Source organism: Macaca thibetana, chromosome 11, assembly GCF_024542745.1.
Source record: "Macaca thibetana thibetana isolate TM-01 chromosome 11, ASM2454274v1, whole genome shotgun sequence".
NCBI classification, from domain to species: Eukaryota; Metazoa; Chordata; class Mammalia; order Primates; family Cercopithecidae; genus Macaca; species Macaca thibetana.
Window position 1 is genome coordinate 93,062,659 of NC_065588.1, and position 16,999 is coordinate 93,079,657.

Sequence of the window (16,999 nt, forward strand, 5' to 3'; positions counted from 1 at the left end):
GAGACTGTGATGAATTTTACCTTCCTACTTTAATCTCACCATCTAGAAATCTCTAGAATTTTTGCTCCTTCTCTCCTACTCTCTCTATCTCCTAGATTTTACTGAGATAATTTAGTACTTTTTAATCAAAGTATCCTGATGCTTTTCCTTTGAACTATTTCTTTCCTTTTTAAAGAAACTCTATTTCTAATATCTAATCCTAGTCATTGTACCACTGAGAAAGTGCTGCTGTTCTTCCTCCCTCCTTCTTTTCATTCATCTTCAAAGCCTTCAGAGTCTTTCAGTTTCTGTTCTGCTTCATAGGTTGTTGATTGAATCCTTTTCTCTTTCTTTTTAAGTGTTTTCCTCAGATTATATTCTGATTCCATGTTCTCCGCAAATACCTTTCTTGAACCCTGCCAGGTGAGTGATGTGCTCTCAACTCAGTACCAGAATTTTTGGGTGTGGCTGTTTTTTCTCAGGGTTTGTTAGAGATTATTCCATCATATCTAGCTGTGAGTGTCTCAAATGAGAACCGTAGTGTCAGTCTAATTTCCATTTTCTTTTGGTAAGAAATTTGTTCTTTCTTTCTGAAAACTTACAGGATTTTCTCTTTCGTCTCTGTAGCTCAGTAATTTTACCAGCATATGTCTGGGTATATGCCTTTTCTTTCTCTGCCTAGAAATCAGTGAGCACTTTCAATCTGCAGGTAAATCTCTTTCCAGCTGTCAGAAAATTTCTTCTTGCTTAATTATTGCCTAGTAACTCTCTGTTCTTTCTTCTTCTTCAGTTACTAGTACATCGAGAACCATCTGGCCTACGTTCAGATCTTAAGCATGTGACTTAACTTCTTTATGCCTTAATTTCCTCATCTCAAAAATGGGAGTATCTTAGTCTGTTTGACTGCTGTAACAAAATACCTTAGACTGGGGAATTTATAAACAGTGGAAACCTATTGTTCACAGCTCTGGAGTTTGGGAAGTCCAAAGGAATAATGCAATGGTAGATTTGGTGTCTGGTGAAGGATGGCTCTGCTTTATAGATGGCACCTTCTATGTGTCCTTACATGGTCGAAGGGGCAGATGGGCTTTCTCAAGTTTGTCTTTTATTAGGACAAGTCTGTCCTCTTGTCTTTCGTAAGGACAGTAATCTTATGCAGGAGGACAGAGCCCTCATTACCTAATCACCTCCCAAAGTCTCTACCTCTAATAGCATCATGTGGGGGTTACATTTCAACATGTGAATTTTAAGGGGACACAAACATTCAGAGGATAATAATGGCACTTAATTGATAGGATTGTTAAGAAGATGTTAAATGCCTAGACCAGTGCCTGGATCATAGTAAGCACTATTGAGTGTTGACTATTATAATTTATATGTCAAGTCTTGATCTGTCTTCTAAGTCTATTATGTTTTTCTTTATAATTTCCATTTTTTTTTATCATCGAACTACTTTTACTTCCAGTTGATCTTTCTGATTATTAATTTAGGTTTCAGTATTGACCATCTTCTCAAAATTATCTGAAAACTTTATATCTCTATACATGCTCTTACTTTTTTGATTTGTTGTCTGAATTTTAATCAGTTTTATTTTACTGCTGCCACCTTTTCTGGGGGTTGTATTTGTTCTTCCTCTTGCCAGCTGCTGGATCTTTTTTGCTGGGCTGTTTCCCTTTGTCTGTTTGTTGTGAGTCATATCTAGCTGTTGGATTAATTTCAGTAGTGGCCATGCTGCAAGTGGTGGTTAAGAATAGCTAATTCTGCCTATATGGGTTGGTTCTATACCAGACTTCAAAAGTTCAATTCCCTGTAAGGCACCAGGAGAAGCAGCAAAGGTCAATATTCTTTAGTTTCAGGAGTGGAGAGGACTCAGGCCACCTTCAAGCCCCTCACAGGTCCTGAGAAACCAAGAAGGCAGCCAGCCAGAGCTGTCACTCTTTGGAACTAGAGACCTTGTTCCAAGCTCTTTTTGGATGCTGTACCTGATCTTTGATCCATGGCTGCCTGCACCTGGTTCCCAGGCTCTTGTCCATCCCAGAGTGCAGAAGATCCTGTACCAGCTCTATCTGTTCTTACCTGTCACCTTCTATGACCCACCTGCCTCCTGCAGCAACAGCAGCTCTGGAGAAGCTGATTGTTGGATTGGATTGGGAAAGGGAGGGCAGCAAGGGCATGCCCAAGCTATCACCTGTGCAGAATCTCCCAACTCCCTTCTATTCCTCCCTCTCATTATTATTATTGATCATTGTTATTATATGTTGATGATCATCATCAGATATGAATTTTATTACTTTACATGCATTACTTCCCCTTTATATTACGTTTCCTCCTTTATGAAGTTAGGCTGACTTAATTGGCCTCTTGAATTCCTTCCAGCTTGCTGATCTCATGAGAGCTATTTTTCTGTATTTTCAGTCTACAGTTTCTTCAATTATCAGGACATTTGATTTCTGCAGGAGCTTAAAGTACAGATTGTGTTAAATTGTACAGATTGTGTTAAATCACATATATTCTATACTTTCTGACTTACTAATCTTGAGGATGTGTCACCACTCAATGACAATACTGTTGCTATGCTTTAGAGTCACTTGAGGCTGAACAGCTTGCTTCCTGGTGTATTATATTAAACACAGACTTAAAAAACAAAACCCAAAGCAGCTTTTCTGTCAAAACAACATCAGTTTTACAACGTCTTTTTCACAGAGTTGATGTTTACTGGAAAAAGGAGCACTTAAATATTATAAAGCATAAAATCAGCTGTGACTTGATGCTTTCTTGACAATTTTCCTTTATAGTATAGATTATGTCACATGAATGGGCCACTTAAAATTTTTTTTCATGTGAAAGTCTCTGATAGAAAAAGACATTTAGAGATTATTTTTATAATACAAAAATAAACATCGTGGTTATTTAAAATCTTTTTAAAATTAGTGACTGAACCTTGAGCTTCCTTATTACATGAAAAAGTAGATTACTGATTGTATAATAGGAGTGAATGAAAGTTACTTACATTTCTTGTGTTTATTCAATCAGCAAACATTCATTGAGGGCCACTTATATGCAAGAATGATGCTGGGGAGTGGGGACGTACTAGGAAGCCAGTCCTCATCTCTGCCCTCAGGAAGCCTATTATCTGGTTAGGGAGGGAGAGAAAATAGTTCATAATTTCTGTAACAATTCTAATTTTAACAAAAATCTAGAAGACAATTCAAGTATTATTTTTATATATTAGTGCCATTATCATATTATATATAATACCATATCATATATCTCATCATATGGCACTAATATGTAATATAAACTATATAGTACTAATACATATTATATATACATATACTTGGCATGATGACATAACGTATTTGTTATTTTTGTCCTATATTGATATTTGGTATAATTGGAAACAATAAGTGAAATATACTAAAAGGGGAGATGTTGAAATATGGTTGTGCTGAACAAATTAGCATATCTTTTATTTCCCTTCTAACCTGGGATCTAATCACAGTTGATAATTGTTGAGGTTAAGAGTGTGGGCTCTAAGAAAGAATTCTTATTCAATTCCTTGAACAAGTCATTTAACTTCCCTTGTTTTCATTTCCTCTCCTATAAAATGTCGGTGAGTGCCAATGTCATTGGCCTCTGGGATGATGTGAGTGGCATGCATAACATAGTTAGAAGGGCACCTCCTCCCTTGTTTTAAGAGCTTTGTAGATGTCAGCTGTTCTTCCTGTTCCACGCCTGGCCTCCTTACTCTTCTGGGAGCCTCCTAGAAGCAAGGGCTTTTCATCTCCATATTCTTCTTCTTCTCCGTATTCACCTTGTCATCTCTGTATTCTCATCAGTGTGCTGCCCTCCTGCCTGGTTCAGAGTAAGGACTCAGTAACTTCTTCCTGGATAAGAGAGAGAGAAACAGAGAGACTGAGGCTGTCCATCATCCTGCCATTCACATAGCACATTCCTGAATTAAACGTTTACACAAGTTCTAGGTTTAAAAAAATATGTCCTTTGTAGGGCATAGCAGCTTGGAATTAGAAAATTTCAGAACCTAAAGATACCTCACAATTTTGTAGTTCTGCTGCATTTTACTTTTTATCATTTAGTAGCCAAGAAATGTTTTAAAGACATATAATACCCAATATTTCAATCATTTTTTCAGAGGACGCTCCAGGTTTAGAGGCGTGTGGGGACTTGTTTAAAGCCTCAGTGACGTGGTAGCACCAATGACTGGCCAGGATCCAGTGCTTCAGCTAGATTTCAGTATCTGTATCAGAGTCCTACACTGCCTTTCTGTTTATATTGCTTTATCGTGTGTTCCATTATCCTATCAATTAATTATTTCCCCTACTTGCCTTCTCCTCTTTATGCCAACTTTTTTGTTCTTTAAAATTACCAAAGAGAAGTTGTTAATCTGCTTTCAGCCTAGACAGCCACATTCTCTGAGACAGTTTCCCTGACCTTCCCCAATCTGGGCCTGCTAGCAAAGTGCCCCGTGCTTTATCTGCTACACAATTGGCCATGTGGTATTTTGATTATCTGTCTGGCTATTCATATTCTCCATTAAACAAAACACTAGGCTTCATGACCTCCCTCTTAAGAGAGAGTGCAATGTTGTAGTTTAGACTGTGGGCCTGGAGCCAGACTACCTAGGTTCAAATTATAGCTCTTCTATTTACTAACCATCTAACCTTGGGAGAGTTGCTGAAACCTCACTGAGCTACTGCTTTGTCCTCTGTCAAATAAGTGATAATGGTGCCCACTCAGAGTTGTGGGGATCATATAAATAATGCATTTAAGTCCTTCAGAGGGTGGCTGGCACGTAGGACGTGTTTAATAAATCTTAGCTCTTATTATTTTCTATTTTCATTTTTATCAAGTACCTAAGCACTTAGAAAATATTTGTTGAATAAATGTCTGCCTGTCTGGCTCTGGGGTCACACAGATAAAGTCTAATGTCTCTTCCATACAATGGTTTTTTAAGTAAAAACATGTTAAATAATGATGGGGCCTAATAAAAACATAGCATGTAGCCCTTGACCATCATGGGTTTGGTGTCTAGTGGAGATGACAAAAAAACAAAACAAAACACACAAAGCAAGTAACCACTATAATGCTTAATAGAAAGAAAATTACTGCCTATTAATATTTGCAAATTTTATTGGGAACAACATAAAATTTCTGGGTGTTTCCCTATTAACAACCTCATCTTAGTGGCATGAAAGTTGTTGTGTAGAGCATTGTGAAATTTTAGAAGGAAAGGATTTTGAGAGATTATCCTTCATTTAAAAAATAAGAAAACATGTTAGAAATGTATCAAAGAAAAAATTTCAAAGGGTTATTACTGTAATTCATTGAAATACTAGGTATTATAAGTCTTTAAAACATTTATTGGATGCTAAAACCTGTAAAAACTACCAAAGTTCTTGATAGATTTCATTACTGTGAGAGTAGTCTGGTAACTTGGAGGCTTGTTATAAACGCTGTGTATTGTATTGTTCTTCCCCACCCAACCGTTTTTCTTTTAGGACATACAGTGGCCAAGCAAGTATATTACAAGAATAAAAGGAAGGACCCCTCGAAGTGGTTACCTGCTCTTCGTCTGTTTGATGTGGCACTGAAGCTCTGTAGAACAACAGCAGTGGAGGAACATGAGGTAGAAGCTGAAATCCTTTTTCAGAAAGGTAAAATGCAGCTGGGGTCAGAACTATGACAAAATTTGCAGAATTCTTTTTTCTATTAACAACAGGATTCTTGAAAATTTGGTCCTTGACTATAAAAATTACAGACATACAAAGGGCTTAGAGATGGTTAACACAATGGTACCTCCACCAAATCCAGTCTTAGGTAAAAGAACACTGCTTATTTTAAGTTTATGTCTAGAAAGAAAAAGTATGACTACTTCATTTTGTTTACAATTATAATTGATTCTTCTTATACAAAGTTTCATGTTTGACTGAAAAATGGCAGCATAACCTTTTAGCTATAAATAATATTACTTAAATAATGTTTGGAAGACTTTTTTTCTGCATCATTTCATTACTTAGCTAAACATTTTGGTTAACTTTTATAAATAAGAGATATACACTCATTGAAATTAAATAGCTACAGCATACGTATACTTAAAACTTATATATAACACCTATTTACTTAATACATTTATATACTTTTATTGTGGCCATTTTACCCCTAAGAAAAAGATGAGGATGACTGCTATGATTTACTGAGTGTCCGCTAGATGCTAGGTGCTGTATTGAATATGTTACATCTCATAGTGCTAATTCTTAAAATAGCCCTGCAAGGTAGGCATAACAAATCCCACTTGACGATGAGGAAAATTAGGTGAGGTCTGGTTAAGGGACTTTCCGAAAGTGAACAGCCACTAAATGATAGTGCCCAGATGTGAGCTCAGAGCTGGCCAGCTCTGTGCCTTTCCACTGGCTGCATGAAAGCTGTGAATCCTTTCCACCGTGATTATAGAAGTTTCCCTTTCTATCGTTGTTGCTACCCATGTGCTCTGCTAGTGCCTACATTGTTTTTTTTTTGAGGCGGAGTCTCGCTCTGTTGCCCAGGCTGGAGTGCAGTGGCATGATCTTGGCTCGCTACAACCTTCGCCTCCTGGGTCCAAGCAATTCTCCTTCCTCAGCCTCCTGAGTAACTGGGACCATAGGCGTGCGCCACCACACTTGGCTAATTTTTGTATTTTTAGCAGAGATGGGGTTTCACTATGTTGGCCAGGCTGATCTCGAACTCCTGACCTCAAGGTATCCACCAGCCTCGGCCTCCCAAAGTGCTAGGATTACAGGCATGAGCCACCAGGCCTGGCCTGCTAGTGCCTATATTTGAAGGCTGGAGCTCACCATGAGGACTGGGAGCTGCGAGGGCCAGCGCGTTTGCATTATCATAGAGAGTTTTCAGCCATTTGCTGACTTTTTAGGATTTATTTTTTCTCCTTAGGTTTGTGTGTGTATTTTTTTTTAAATTTTAAAAGTGTTTTCAATCTATTTTTAACTGATGTAACAATTGTATATATTTATGGGGTATAGTGTGATGTTTTTGATACATGTATATATTGTGGCATGATTCAATCAAGCTAATTAGCATATCCATCACTTCACATACTTATCTTTTTTTGTGGTGAAAGCGTTTAAAATCTATAATTATTATTATAGTCACCATGTTGTACAATAGGTCTCCAGAACTTATTCCTCCCGTTTAACTGAAACTTTGTACCCTTTGACCAATATCTCCCTATTTCCCCACCATCCCTGACTTTTTAAGATTCTTCAGTTAAGTGAGATCATGCAATATTTGTCTTTATGTACCTGGCTTATTTCACTGAGAATAAGATCCTCCAGGTTCATCCATGATGTCTGCAAATAACAGGATTTCTTTCTATTTTAAGGCTGAATAGTATTCCATTATGTATATATATCACATTTTCTTTCTTTTTTTTTCTTTTTTTTTTGAGAATAAGTCTCACTCTGTCACCCAGGCTGGAGTGCAGTGGTGTGATCTCAGCTCACTGCAACCTCCACCTCCCAGGTTCAAGCGATTCTTCTGCTTCAGCCTCCTGAGTAGCTGGAATTACAGGCATGCACCACCATGCCCGGCTAATTTTTGTATTTTTAGTAGAAACGGGGTTTCACCATGTTGGGTGAGCTGATCTCAAACTCCTGACCTTGCGATCTACCTGCCTCAGCTTCCCAAAGTGCTGGGATTACAGGCATGAGCCACCACACCCAGCCATATCACATTTTCTTTATCCATGCACCTGTTGAAGGGTACTTAGATTGATTCCATATCTTGGCTATTGTGAATAATGTGAATAATGCTACAATGAACATGAGAGGGTAGATGTTTTCTGATATCTGTGAAGGAGACAGGGGAAAGAGGAGAATGCATGTCAAAAAAAGGGAGTGTAAGATACAGGAGGAGGGAGAAGCATAAGGGAATGGAGGGAAAAGTTAGATGGGAAGATGGGAAGACCAGTTGTGCAGGGCAAGCCAAAGGAGGCTTGCCTCACGTTGCTTCCTGAATGCAGGGGAAGCCTGAGAGTTCTGAAGAAGGAGGCAATGGGTCTTTCCTTATTGGCTTACCCTTTGGAAGAAATAGACAGACATACAAAAGGACAGCACACCAAATGTTCTGAATTTCCAACATGAAATATTTGTTCTTAAATTCTAAGTCCTAGGAAAAGGGAAACCCATCTTTGTATCTTTTTCTTCTTTCAGGCAAAATAGAACGTCAAATACTAATGGAAGAGAAATCTCCAAGTTTTCAACTTGAGAGTTTATATGAAGCTATACAACTAAGCCTGAAAAATGATCAAAACTCAGGGTAAAAGGATATTCCATTGTTGTAGCTGTGTGTGTTTGGCTTGAACCCTGTGTTCTGGTAGTATATTGACCACTCAAGGCTGGATTGATTGGGATGCCTTCTCAAAGCAGGGCTAGTTCATGGGGTCCATCTCAAGCTTGTTGCTCTTTGTTCTGACTGAAAGCCTCCTTTAAAATAATGGTAAATGACTGTCCTCATAGTGGCATATTGGCCTGTACCCAGATCTCCTGTCAGTGGCATATTGGTCTGTACTCATAGTGGCATATTGGCCTGTACCCAGATCTCCTGTCAGTCCCAGGATTGCTGGGGCCTCCTCAGGATGACTGGCTTCTAAACTGGAAGATCCTTCCCTAAATGTGCAGTTGTGTCTAGAAGAGGTTCGTGTGGCTATTCACTCTGGTCGTCAGGACCAGGACTGGTCAACTTAATTCTGTGTGAATATAACCTCAATATTGAGTAAGCTGCCTTTATTACAACGGCACTGATCCAGGTGCACTGATCCCCAGCTGATAGATTTGATAGTAAATACATAGACCTAACCCATACCAAATCTCTGCTTTCGGCATTGCATAACTCTATGTGTTTCTTTCTATTTTAATTAGTGGAGGAGGATAGAGAGGGGCCTACATTTTCAAGGCAAAATCCTCCAGCCCTGACCTCCACTTATTTAGTGTCTTGTGTGCTAGAATATTCCAGAATGGTCTTGATGCCAGGCTTCATGGCAGTTATAGCATGGAGTGTTGCCAGCACAGGACAAGGCAGAATGCTGAGCTCTCTTCAAGAACTTCCAATTTCAGTAGGGAGGAAGATGCTAGTATCTATGGTCAAAAGGGCTATGAAAAGAGGGTGTGTGTTTGTGACAGATGCTGGTTTTGCCAGTTTTTCATTTCATCAGCTTAGAAATTGTTGGCAAATGATACCAATGATTATGCATGGTGAAGCTATTTAATAAGTACAGTGGTATATCATTTTAGATTGATAAGAGACTCCTACCTAGAAATGGCTCTATTGTATTTTCATCTAAAGAAGCCAAAGATAAAAATTTCAGGATCACCGTTAACACTTAAGGTAAGAATCTATTTTATTTGAAATTATGAGTTAATTGCCTTTGAGCTTGCTATTTTGGTAACACTGAGGCTGATTTTCCTATGTGACTTGGAGAAATTAATTCATTGCTTTGTAGTTACACTTGTAACTATATGTTACAAAGAGATACCTCTTTGGACATTTTATATAGGGCTTTGGAAATTATTTTTATATACACATTTCTGCCTGTGAAAATGTTATCCATGAAATGTAAGTGTACATAAATATATACTTAATATTAATATATAAATATACAGTTATATTTCATGGATAACATATAAATGCGAGGCAATGAATGAGTCATTAGTATTGATCGGGAAAATTCAAGAAATGATATATTGGTTAAACAGATGGACAAGTGAAGTTTTCAATACTGATATGGCCTGTAAGTAGATTTCCTCTTGATAGAATCATTCATTCATTCATCACATATCTTTTTAGCGTCTGCTATGATCCAGGCACTCTTCCAGAGGAAGGTATTAAAGCAGTGTCTAAAACAAACTTGGTCACTGTTCTCATGGAGCTTACCTTTCAGTAGAGGAAAACATAATAAACCAGTAAAACAAGGAGGCCAGAGGAGGAAAGGTGGGAGGAAATGAGGGAGAAGGAGGGGAAGGGCGTGTATTCATTTTCACGCTGCTAATAAAGACATACCTAAGACTGAGTAATTATAAAGGAGAGAGGTTTAATGGACTCATGGTTCCATGTGCTGGGGAGGCCTCACAATCATAGTGGAAGGCGAAAGTCACATCTTACATAGCAGACAAAGAAAGAATGAGAACCAAGTGAAAGGGGTTTCCCCTTATCAGACCATCAGATCTCCTGAGACTTATTCACCACCACGAGAACAGTATGGGAGAAACTGCCCCATGATTCAATTATCTCCCAACAGGTCTCTCCCACAACGTGTGGGAATTTTGGGAGCTACAGTTCAAGATGAGATTTGGGTGAGGACACAGCCAAACCATGTCAGGGGGTGACTTAGGTAGTGAAATTTGGAGCTAGGAATAACTTGCATAGGTGGGATTTTCAATGAATGACCTGAGAAGGGGGTGATGTTTGAAGTAGGATTTGATGGATGAGGAGGGACCCCAGCAAAGAGTTGCAGAGGGGTCGCGTTTTCTAGCTAGAGCAGTGCTTCCAAACTAAGGTGTAGAAACACCTTTGAAAATCTTGTGAAATGACAGACTCTGATTCAGTAAATCAGGGATGGGCTCTGAGATTTGGCATTTCTAATGAGCCTCCCAGGTGATGCTGATGCTGCTGGTCTGTGGTTCACACATGAGGACCAAGGGTCTAGACTGAGGGAGATCCCAGAGGCAGGAGTAATTTGGGTGCGTTTGAGGTATATGAACCCAGTAATTTTATTTTTTGTTTCTAAAATTTTAGTGGGCTTTTCTGTTTCATCCTTATTGAATAATCATTTCACCCTCCAAGAGATCTTTTCAGAAAATGTTGGAATCAAATCTTTAATTTTTGAGACAGCATAAACATGATTTAAAACCTTTAGGCAAATAGACTCTCAGTCAGTTGAATTATTCATATGGCAGCTGCCTTAGGTAAATGGCCCCACTTTTTTTAATAGAAATAATTACAAACTAGAAAAAGTTACTTTTTGTTGTTTGATAAACATGTTTATTTCCAGTAACAGGAAAAAACCCTTGTTTTTATAGCAGGTGGCAATACAAATTAATAGGATGCTAGGATGATAATATATCACCTTTCTGGCCCTTACTAGAGAAGTGCTTATAATTAAGAACATAAAGAAGTTAGGATCTGAATGAAAACAGTAGTGTAACTCCTTACAATATGATCATTATTTTCTGTATGTTTTGACATAGTATAAATATTTTAGCAAGTCATAGAATTATTAAAAGCACAGAAAACAACCAAAACCAATTAAAAAAATTCATGCAGACATATTCAGACCATGGAAATATAACATTTGAAATATGTCCTAATAAAGATAACACACTATAAGCCCTTAAAAGAAAGCACTATTGTTGCTCTTTTATGTAGTGTCCATATAGCAGAGTGACCATAGTACCTGTGTGGGTTTGAATCCTAGCTTCACAACTTACTAGCTATGTAACTGAGGTCTTTTTAAGCCTAGTTTCCTCACCTGTGACATGGAGATGAGGATCCTTACCTCTTAGAGTGGCTCTGAGAATTAAACAAGAAATGGGCTTGTATATAATAAGTACTTATATAAATGGAACTATTATTTCTCATTATGTAACATCAGCTAAACATCTTTATTCTTCTTTCTATTTTGTTAATAGCAGGTCCTCAATAATGGATGGCTAAGTTGAATTGACTATTTCTTGAACATTCATTTATTTACTTATGAACCGAACACTTACTGAGGGCATAATGTATGCTAACCAGTTTCTTTTCCTAAGGAGCACAGAGTCTAGCAAGAGAGATAAATAATTGTATTGCAATGTGACAAGGACTATAATCACAATTTTTCAAGGTGGAGAAGTGTAGTATATGAAGGTTGCAATTTTTCCACATTCTTGCTAACACTTGTTATTGTCTACCTTTTTGATAGTACCCATGCTAGTAGGTATGAAGTGGTATCTCATTGTGGTTTTGATTTGCATTTCTCTGGCGGCTAATGATGCTGAGATCTTTTCATGTGCTTGTTGGCCGTTTGTATATCTTCTTTGGGGAAATGTCTATTCAGATCTTTTGCCCATTTTTATTGGGTCATTTGTCTTTTTTCATCATTGAGCTTTGAGAGTTTTCTTTTTAAAAAAATATATGTATTCTAGATACAAGCCCCCTATGAGATAAATGATTTGCAAATATTTTCTCCTGGTTAGTGGCTTTTCCTTTCATATTATTAGTAGTGTCTTTGGAGGTACAAAAGTTTTAAACTTTAATGAAGTCCAAATTGTCTTTTTTTCTTTTATAGATTGTGTTTTTTTGTGGCATTTCTAGAACCCTTTGTCTAACTGCAGATGTTGAAGATTTTCTATGTTTTCTTCTAGAAGTTGTATAGTTTTAACTTTTACATTTAAGTCTATGATCCATTTTGAGTTAATACTTGTGTAGGGTGTGAGGTAAGATTCTAAATTCTAAATTCATCTTTTTGTCCATGAATATGCAGTTGTCTCAGTACCATTTGTTGCAAAGACTATCCTTTTCTCATTGGATTGCTTTGGCACTTTTGTTGAAAATTAATTATATATGTAAATGTTTATTCCTGGATTTTCAATCCTGTTTCATTGACCTATAAGTCTACCTTTACTTGAGTGTCCACTGTCTTGGTTCCTGTAGCTTTTAACAAATTTTGAAATTGTAAAGTGCATGTTTCAACTATATTCTTCCTTTTCAAAACTGTTTTGGCTACTTTGACTCCTTTGCATTTCACTATCTATTTTAGGATCTGTTTGTCAATTTCTGCAAAAAAAAAAACTAAGGCGATTTTTGTCGTCATCTTAACAGTATTAAGTCCCCTAATTAATGAATATGGACTGTCTCTTCATTTATTCTGATCTTAATTTCTCTCAACAAAGATTTGTCTTTTTAGTGTACGAGTCTTATACATTTTTGTTGTTTATTTCTATTGTCAAGGGAATTTTTATTTTAATTTTTAGATTGTTTATTGCTAGTATATAAAAATACAGTTGATTTGTATGTATTGAGTTTTGTATCCTGTGACCTTGCTAAACAGGTTTATTAATGTTAGTTGTGTTTGTGTGTCTGTTTGTGTATTCCTTTGGATTTTCTACATATAGGATCATGTCTCCTGCAAACAAAGATACTTTACTTCTTCATTTCCAATCTACATGCATTCCACACCCCCTGCCTGGGTTTTCTTTCCTGTTTACATAACCTAGAATCTCCTGTGCAATGTCGAATATCTCCCCCATCTGGAAAATGCCCAGCATATTGTTTCTCCACTCCAAATTTTTCTACGGTGGGCTCAAGCCCAACTTCCTCAATAAAGGTTTCCTTTCAATTCGAGATGACTTCTTTTTTCTTTAAATGCCTGAGTCACTAGTTGGTCTTACATTATAGTTATTTAATGTTGTTCTCTATTCTTCATTACATGCCTATTAGTCTTGTTTCCAGAATTTAAGTAGATAAATTACCCATGCTTATGTAGTCAGTAAGCTAGCAATCGTTACCCCAGATTAGTCCCATTGCAGCTAATGATTAGGATTTTTTGTTTGTTTGTTTGTTCATTTGCTTGTTTTATCTTGGAACGGGGCTATATTGCTTAGATTTACCCATAGGCAGATCTTTCCAGGTGTCATCTTCTGCCAGGCTTAACACTAGAGCTAGGCAAGGCCACATTTATGCCTTATACTTGTTGCTTTGGCATCAGCATTGTACACAGCCTTTCTTTTTCTCTGGGCCTCTTCTCACCAGAAGTAAAAGAAATATACTTTTGTTATTGTTTGTTTTATTCTGCAGGTTCATTGAAAATTAAAGAATTGGTCAAAATATGGGCATCAAAGAATTAGCACCCGTGGGGCTAATTGAATAGTTAGCTCCATCCAGATGATTTAAATCTTAAGAAACTACTACTACTTATTTTAGTTGTCTATAAAAATGTACAACAGATACTAGCTACTGGTAGACTAGCTACTTGTTCTGTTCACTTCTGTAGCATTGACTTTCTTATGTTTAAAAACTGAATATATATTTAAAAAATATATATATATATATATATATTCTTTACTAAAGAAACCCCCATGGTAAAAAAAAAATCTTCAATCATTGTTTGTTTGTTTTGTTATTCTATGAAACTTTATGATAATACTATCTCTTTAATATTTTTCTTAGCAGGAAATATGACAGCAAATACTGCCAAAAATCTTTAAGCAACGTTCTAATTTCTGACACTGTTACACAATATATTCAATTTATAGGTCTTCTATTATAATGGCACTTAATTTTACTTAAGATGCCATTTTTGGATGGGCACAGTGACTCACGCCTGTAATCCCAGCACTTTGGAAGGTTGAGGTGGGCCAATCGCCTGAGCTCAGGAGTTCCAGATCAGCCTAGGCAACATGGTGACACCTTGTTTCTATAAAAAATACAAAAACTAGCTGGGTGTGGTGATGCATGCCTGTAGTCCCAGCTACTTGGGAGTCTGAGGCAGGAGAATTGTTTGAACCTGGGAGGCAGAGGTTGCAGTGAGCCGAGATCATGTCATTGCACTCCAGCCTGTGTGACAGAGCAAGATTATGTCTCAAATATATATATATATAATTTTTATTAACTTATTACACAAATAATGCAAACTCATTATAGAAAATTAGAAAAAAATGCTAAGAATAATTTACCTTAAAACTTGGGATAACGACTGTTAATAATTTTCCCTGCATTTATGTACAGGAAATGTATGTGTGTGCATATTTTTTAAAAAGGATTGTACTTTTCATACAATTTTGTAACCTACACTTTTCTTTCCTCAATGTATTTTGAATATCTTTTCATGCCAATAGGTACGTTATTATCCTTAGTGACTACACAGTATTTCACTAAAATGTCATCTTTAGAAGATGAGAAGAGTTATCACAAAACTTTATATCATAACACATTTGTCATATTTTTAGCCTCCTCTCAGAAGAAGTAGTTCTGTTAAAGAAACATCAGCAAGTAAATTTGAAATGTACAGTTCATTAGCCTGGATTGCAATAAGAGCTGCTGCACAGGTTAGTGTGATTTTTGTTTAATCTTTCTTTTTACCGTCTTATCTGTATTCTCTGCCTTTAAGGAAAACAGTATACCCATAAAAGAGAAAGGAGTTAGGGTGTGGTACCTCATGCCTGTTATCCCAGCACTTTGGGAGGCTGAGGCAGGAGGATCACTTGACCCCAGGAGGTCGAGACCAGTCTGGACAACACAGTGAGAGCCCATCTCTACAAAAAATTTAAAAATTAGCCGGGCATGGTGGCATGCCTGTAGTCTCAGCTACACAGGAGGCTGAGGCAGAAGGATTGCTTGACTCTGGGAGGTCGAGGCTGCAGTGAGCTGAGATCTCACCACTGCACTCCAGGCTGGGCAACAGAGTGAGATCCTGTCTCAAAAGAAAACAAGAAAAAAAATTACATTATTTGGGATTTGTGCCAATTATGTTTCTTTGGAAAGATTAGAAATACTAGTGTGTTTTCAATCTCTGTATTAGCCAGACTTAGTTCCCTTTGTTTCACCTTTTCTCAGTGAAACTATTGGCAGATACACATGTGCACATATTTGACATTTTGGCAGATATCTGCCATAGCAAGGTGAGGTAGCTTATTTAAAGTGACTTATGCATTAATTAAATTGTCAACCCTAAATTATTTGTTTGACTATGATATATTCTACATGTCAGGGATCACATATTATTTTTTCAGGTTGTCTTTTTTTTCTTCCAATGTATATGGAATATTATTTTATGAAATCACTTTTTTCACATTATTTACCTAATAGATAATCTATGAATTAGAAAGCTTACATTTATAATTCTAATTTATGCATTAATTGTAGGTCAGTGAAGCTGTGCTGGCAATTAACATACTTATTGGAAAGAAGAATACTAGAACCCATAAAGTTAACCAAGTGGCATTACCAAATATCCCAGAATTTGCTGCTCTGGATCTTTTGTCTTCGTATACAGATTATTTGCTTGGTATGTTTGGAGATTTACATATTATGCAAAAAACTGGCATATGTAATATAGAATCAAGTTTCAAAGATTTAATTATAATCTGTTGGCTTTTAGCTTAGATGGTGGTAATGTTTGGGGGTACTTCCAGGGGATCACAGGGGTTCTAGGGCCAAAATAGAGAGCCCTTGGCTCACTGCACATGTGTACGTGTTGGTCAGCTGCTGCATTTCAGATGCATGTTCTTGTAAAAAATGATATTTTACATCTGTTTCTTTTCCAGTTCACATATATCAAGTGAGACCTTTTTGCCTCTCTGATTCTTTAATCCAAAATCTACACTCACCCACTCTCATATGCCTCCCTCCTCTTTTCCTTAGTTATTTTGTATTTGTATGTATGTTTGATTGTGTGTTTAAGCTCTTTCTCTCGTTAAATTATCATCAGCTACCTGAGGGCAGGGTCTTCATCTATTCAATTTTCATCTACAGCAGATTGCACAGTGCTTGCACATAGCAGACAATGAATATCAACATTTGTTAAAAGAATTAATGAAAGAGATTAGCAAAATTTAAACTTGACTGCAATACTGTTTATGTTTTTGCTTAGTTACTCCTTTGATAGTAAACTATAACATAAACCTCTATATCAGATAACTGGTAACAGGCATTTAACATTCATTTATGTGTTTTTCCATTATTTCACTCAAAAAACATTTATCCTGTGTTTGTTGTGTGCTAAGCACTTGGATAGGTGCTAAGAAGTAAGATACTAGTCTTACTTCCAGACTGGAATTTCACTAACATCCATCTCTAGTTTTGCTTGGTGCTAGGTCAGCATTGAGCCAAAGCAGAAGAGTTTTAACCTGACAGGGGTGGGAGTGACCATCCTAATACTTCTGGAATCACATCTGTAGACAGCGGCTTACTTTGCTGCATTGTTGGGTCAGCCTTAGTTAAAGTGTTAATGTCTAACGTCCCCCTTTTTGTC

At 37.0% G+C, this 16,999-nt stretch overlaps 1 protein-coding gene across 2 annotated transcripts in view; it reads left to right on the plus strand.

Annotated features, from left to right (window-relative positions):
• The window catches only part of CFAP54 (cilia and flagella associated protein 54), a 382,780-nt gene that overhangs the window by 238,625 nt on the left and 127,156 nt on the right, over positions 1–16,999 (plus strand). For both annotated transcript variants that reach the window (XM_050749308.1, XM_050749309.1), the window contains 5 exons: positions 5,499–5,654; positions 8,205–8,310; positions 9,285–9,378; positions 14,976–15,074; positions 15,892–16,033. In XM_050749308.1, the coding sequence (XP_050605265.1) occupies positions 5,499–5,654; positions 8,205–8,310; positions 9,285–9,378; positions 14,976–15,074; positions 15,892–16,033 (597 nt within the window). The remainder of the gene's footprint in view (positions 1–5,498; positions 5,655–8,204; positions 8,311–9,284; positions 9,379–14,975; positions 15,075–15,891; positions 16,034–16,999) is intronic.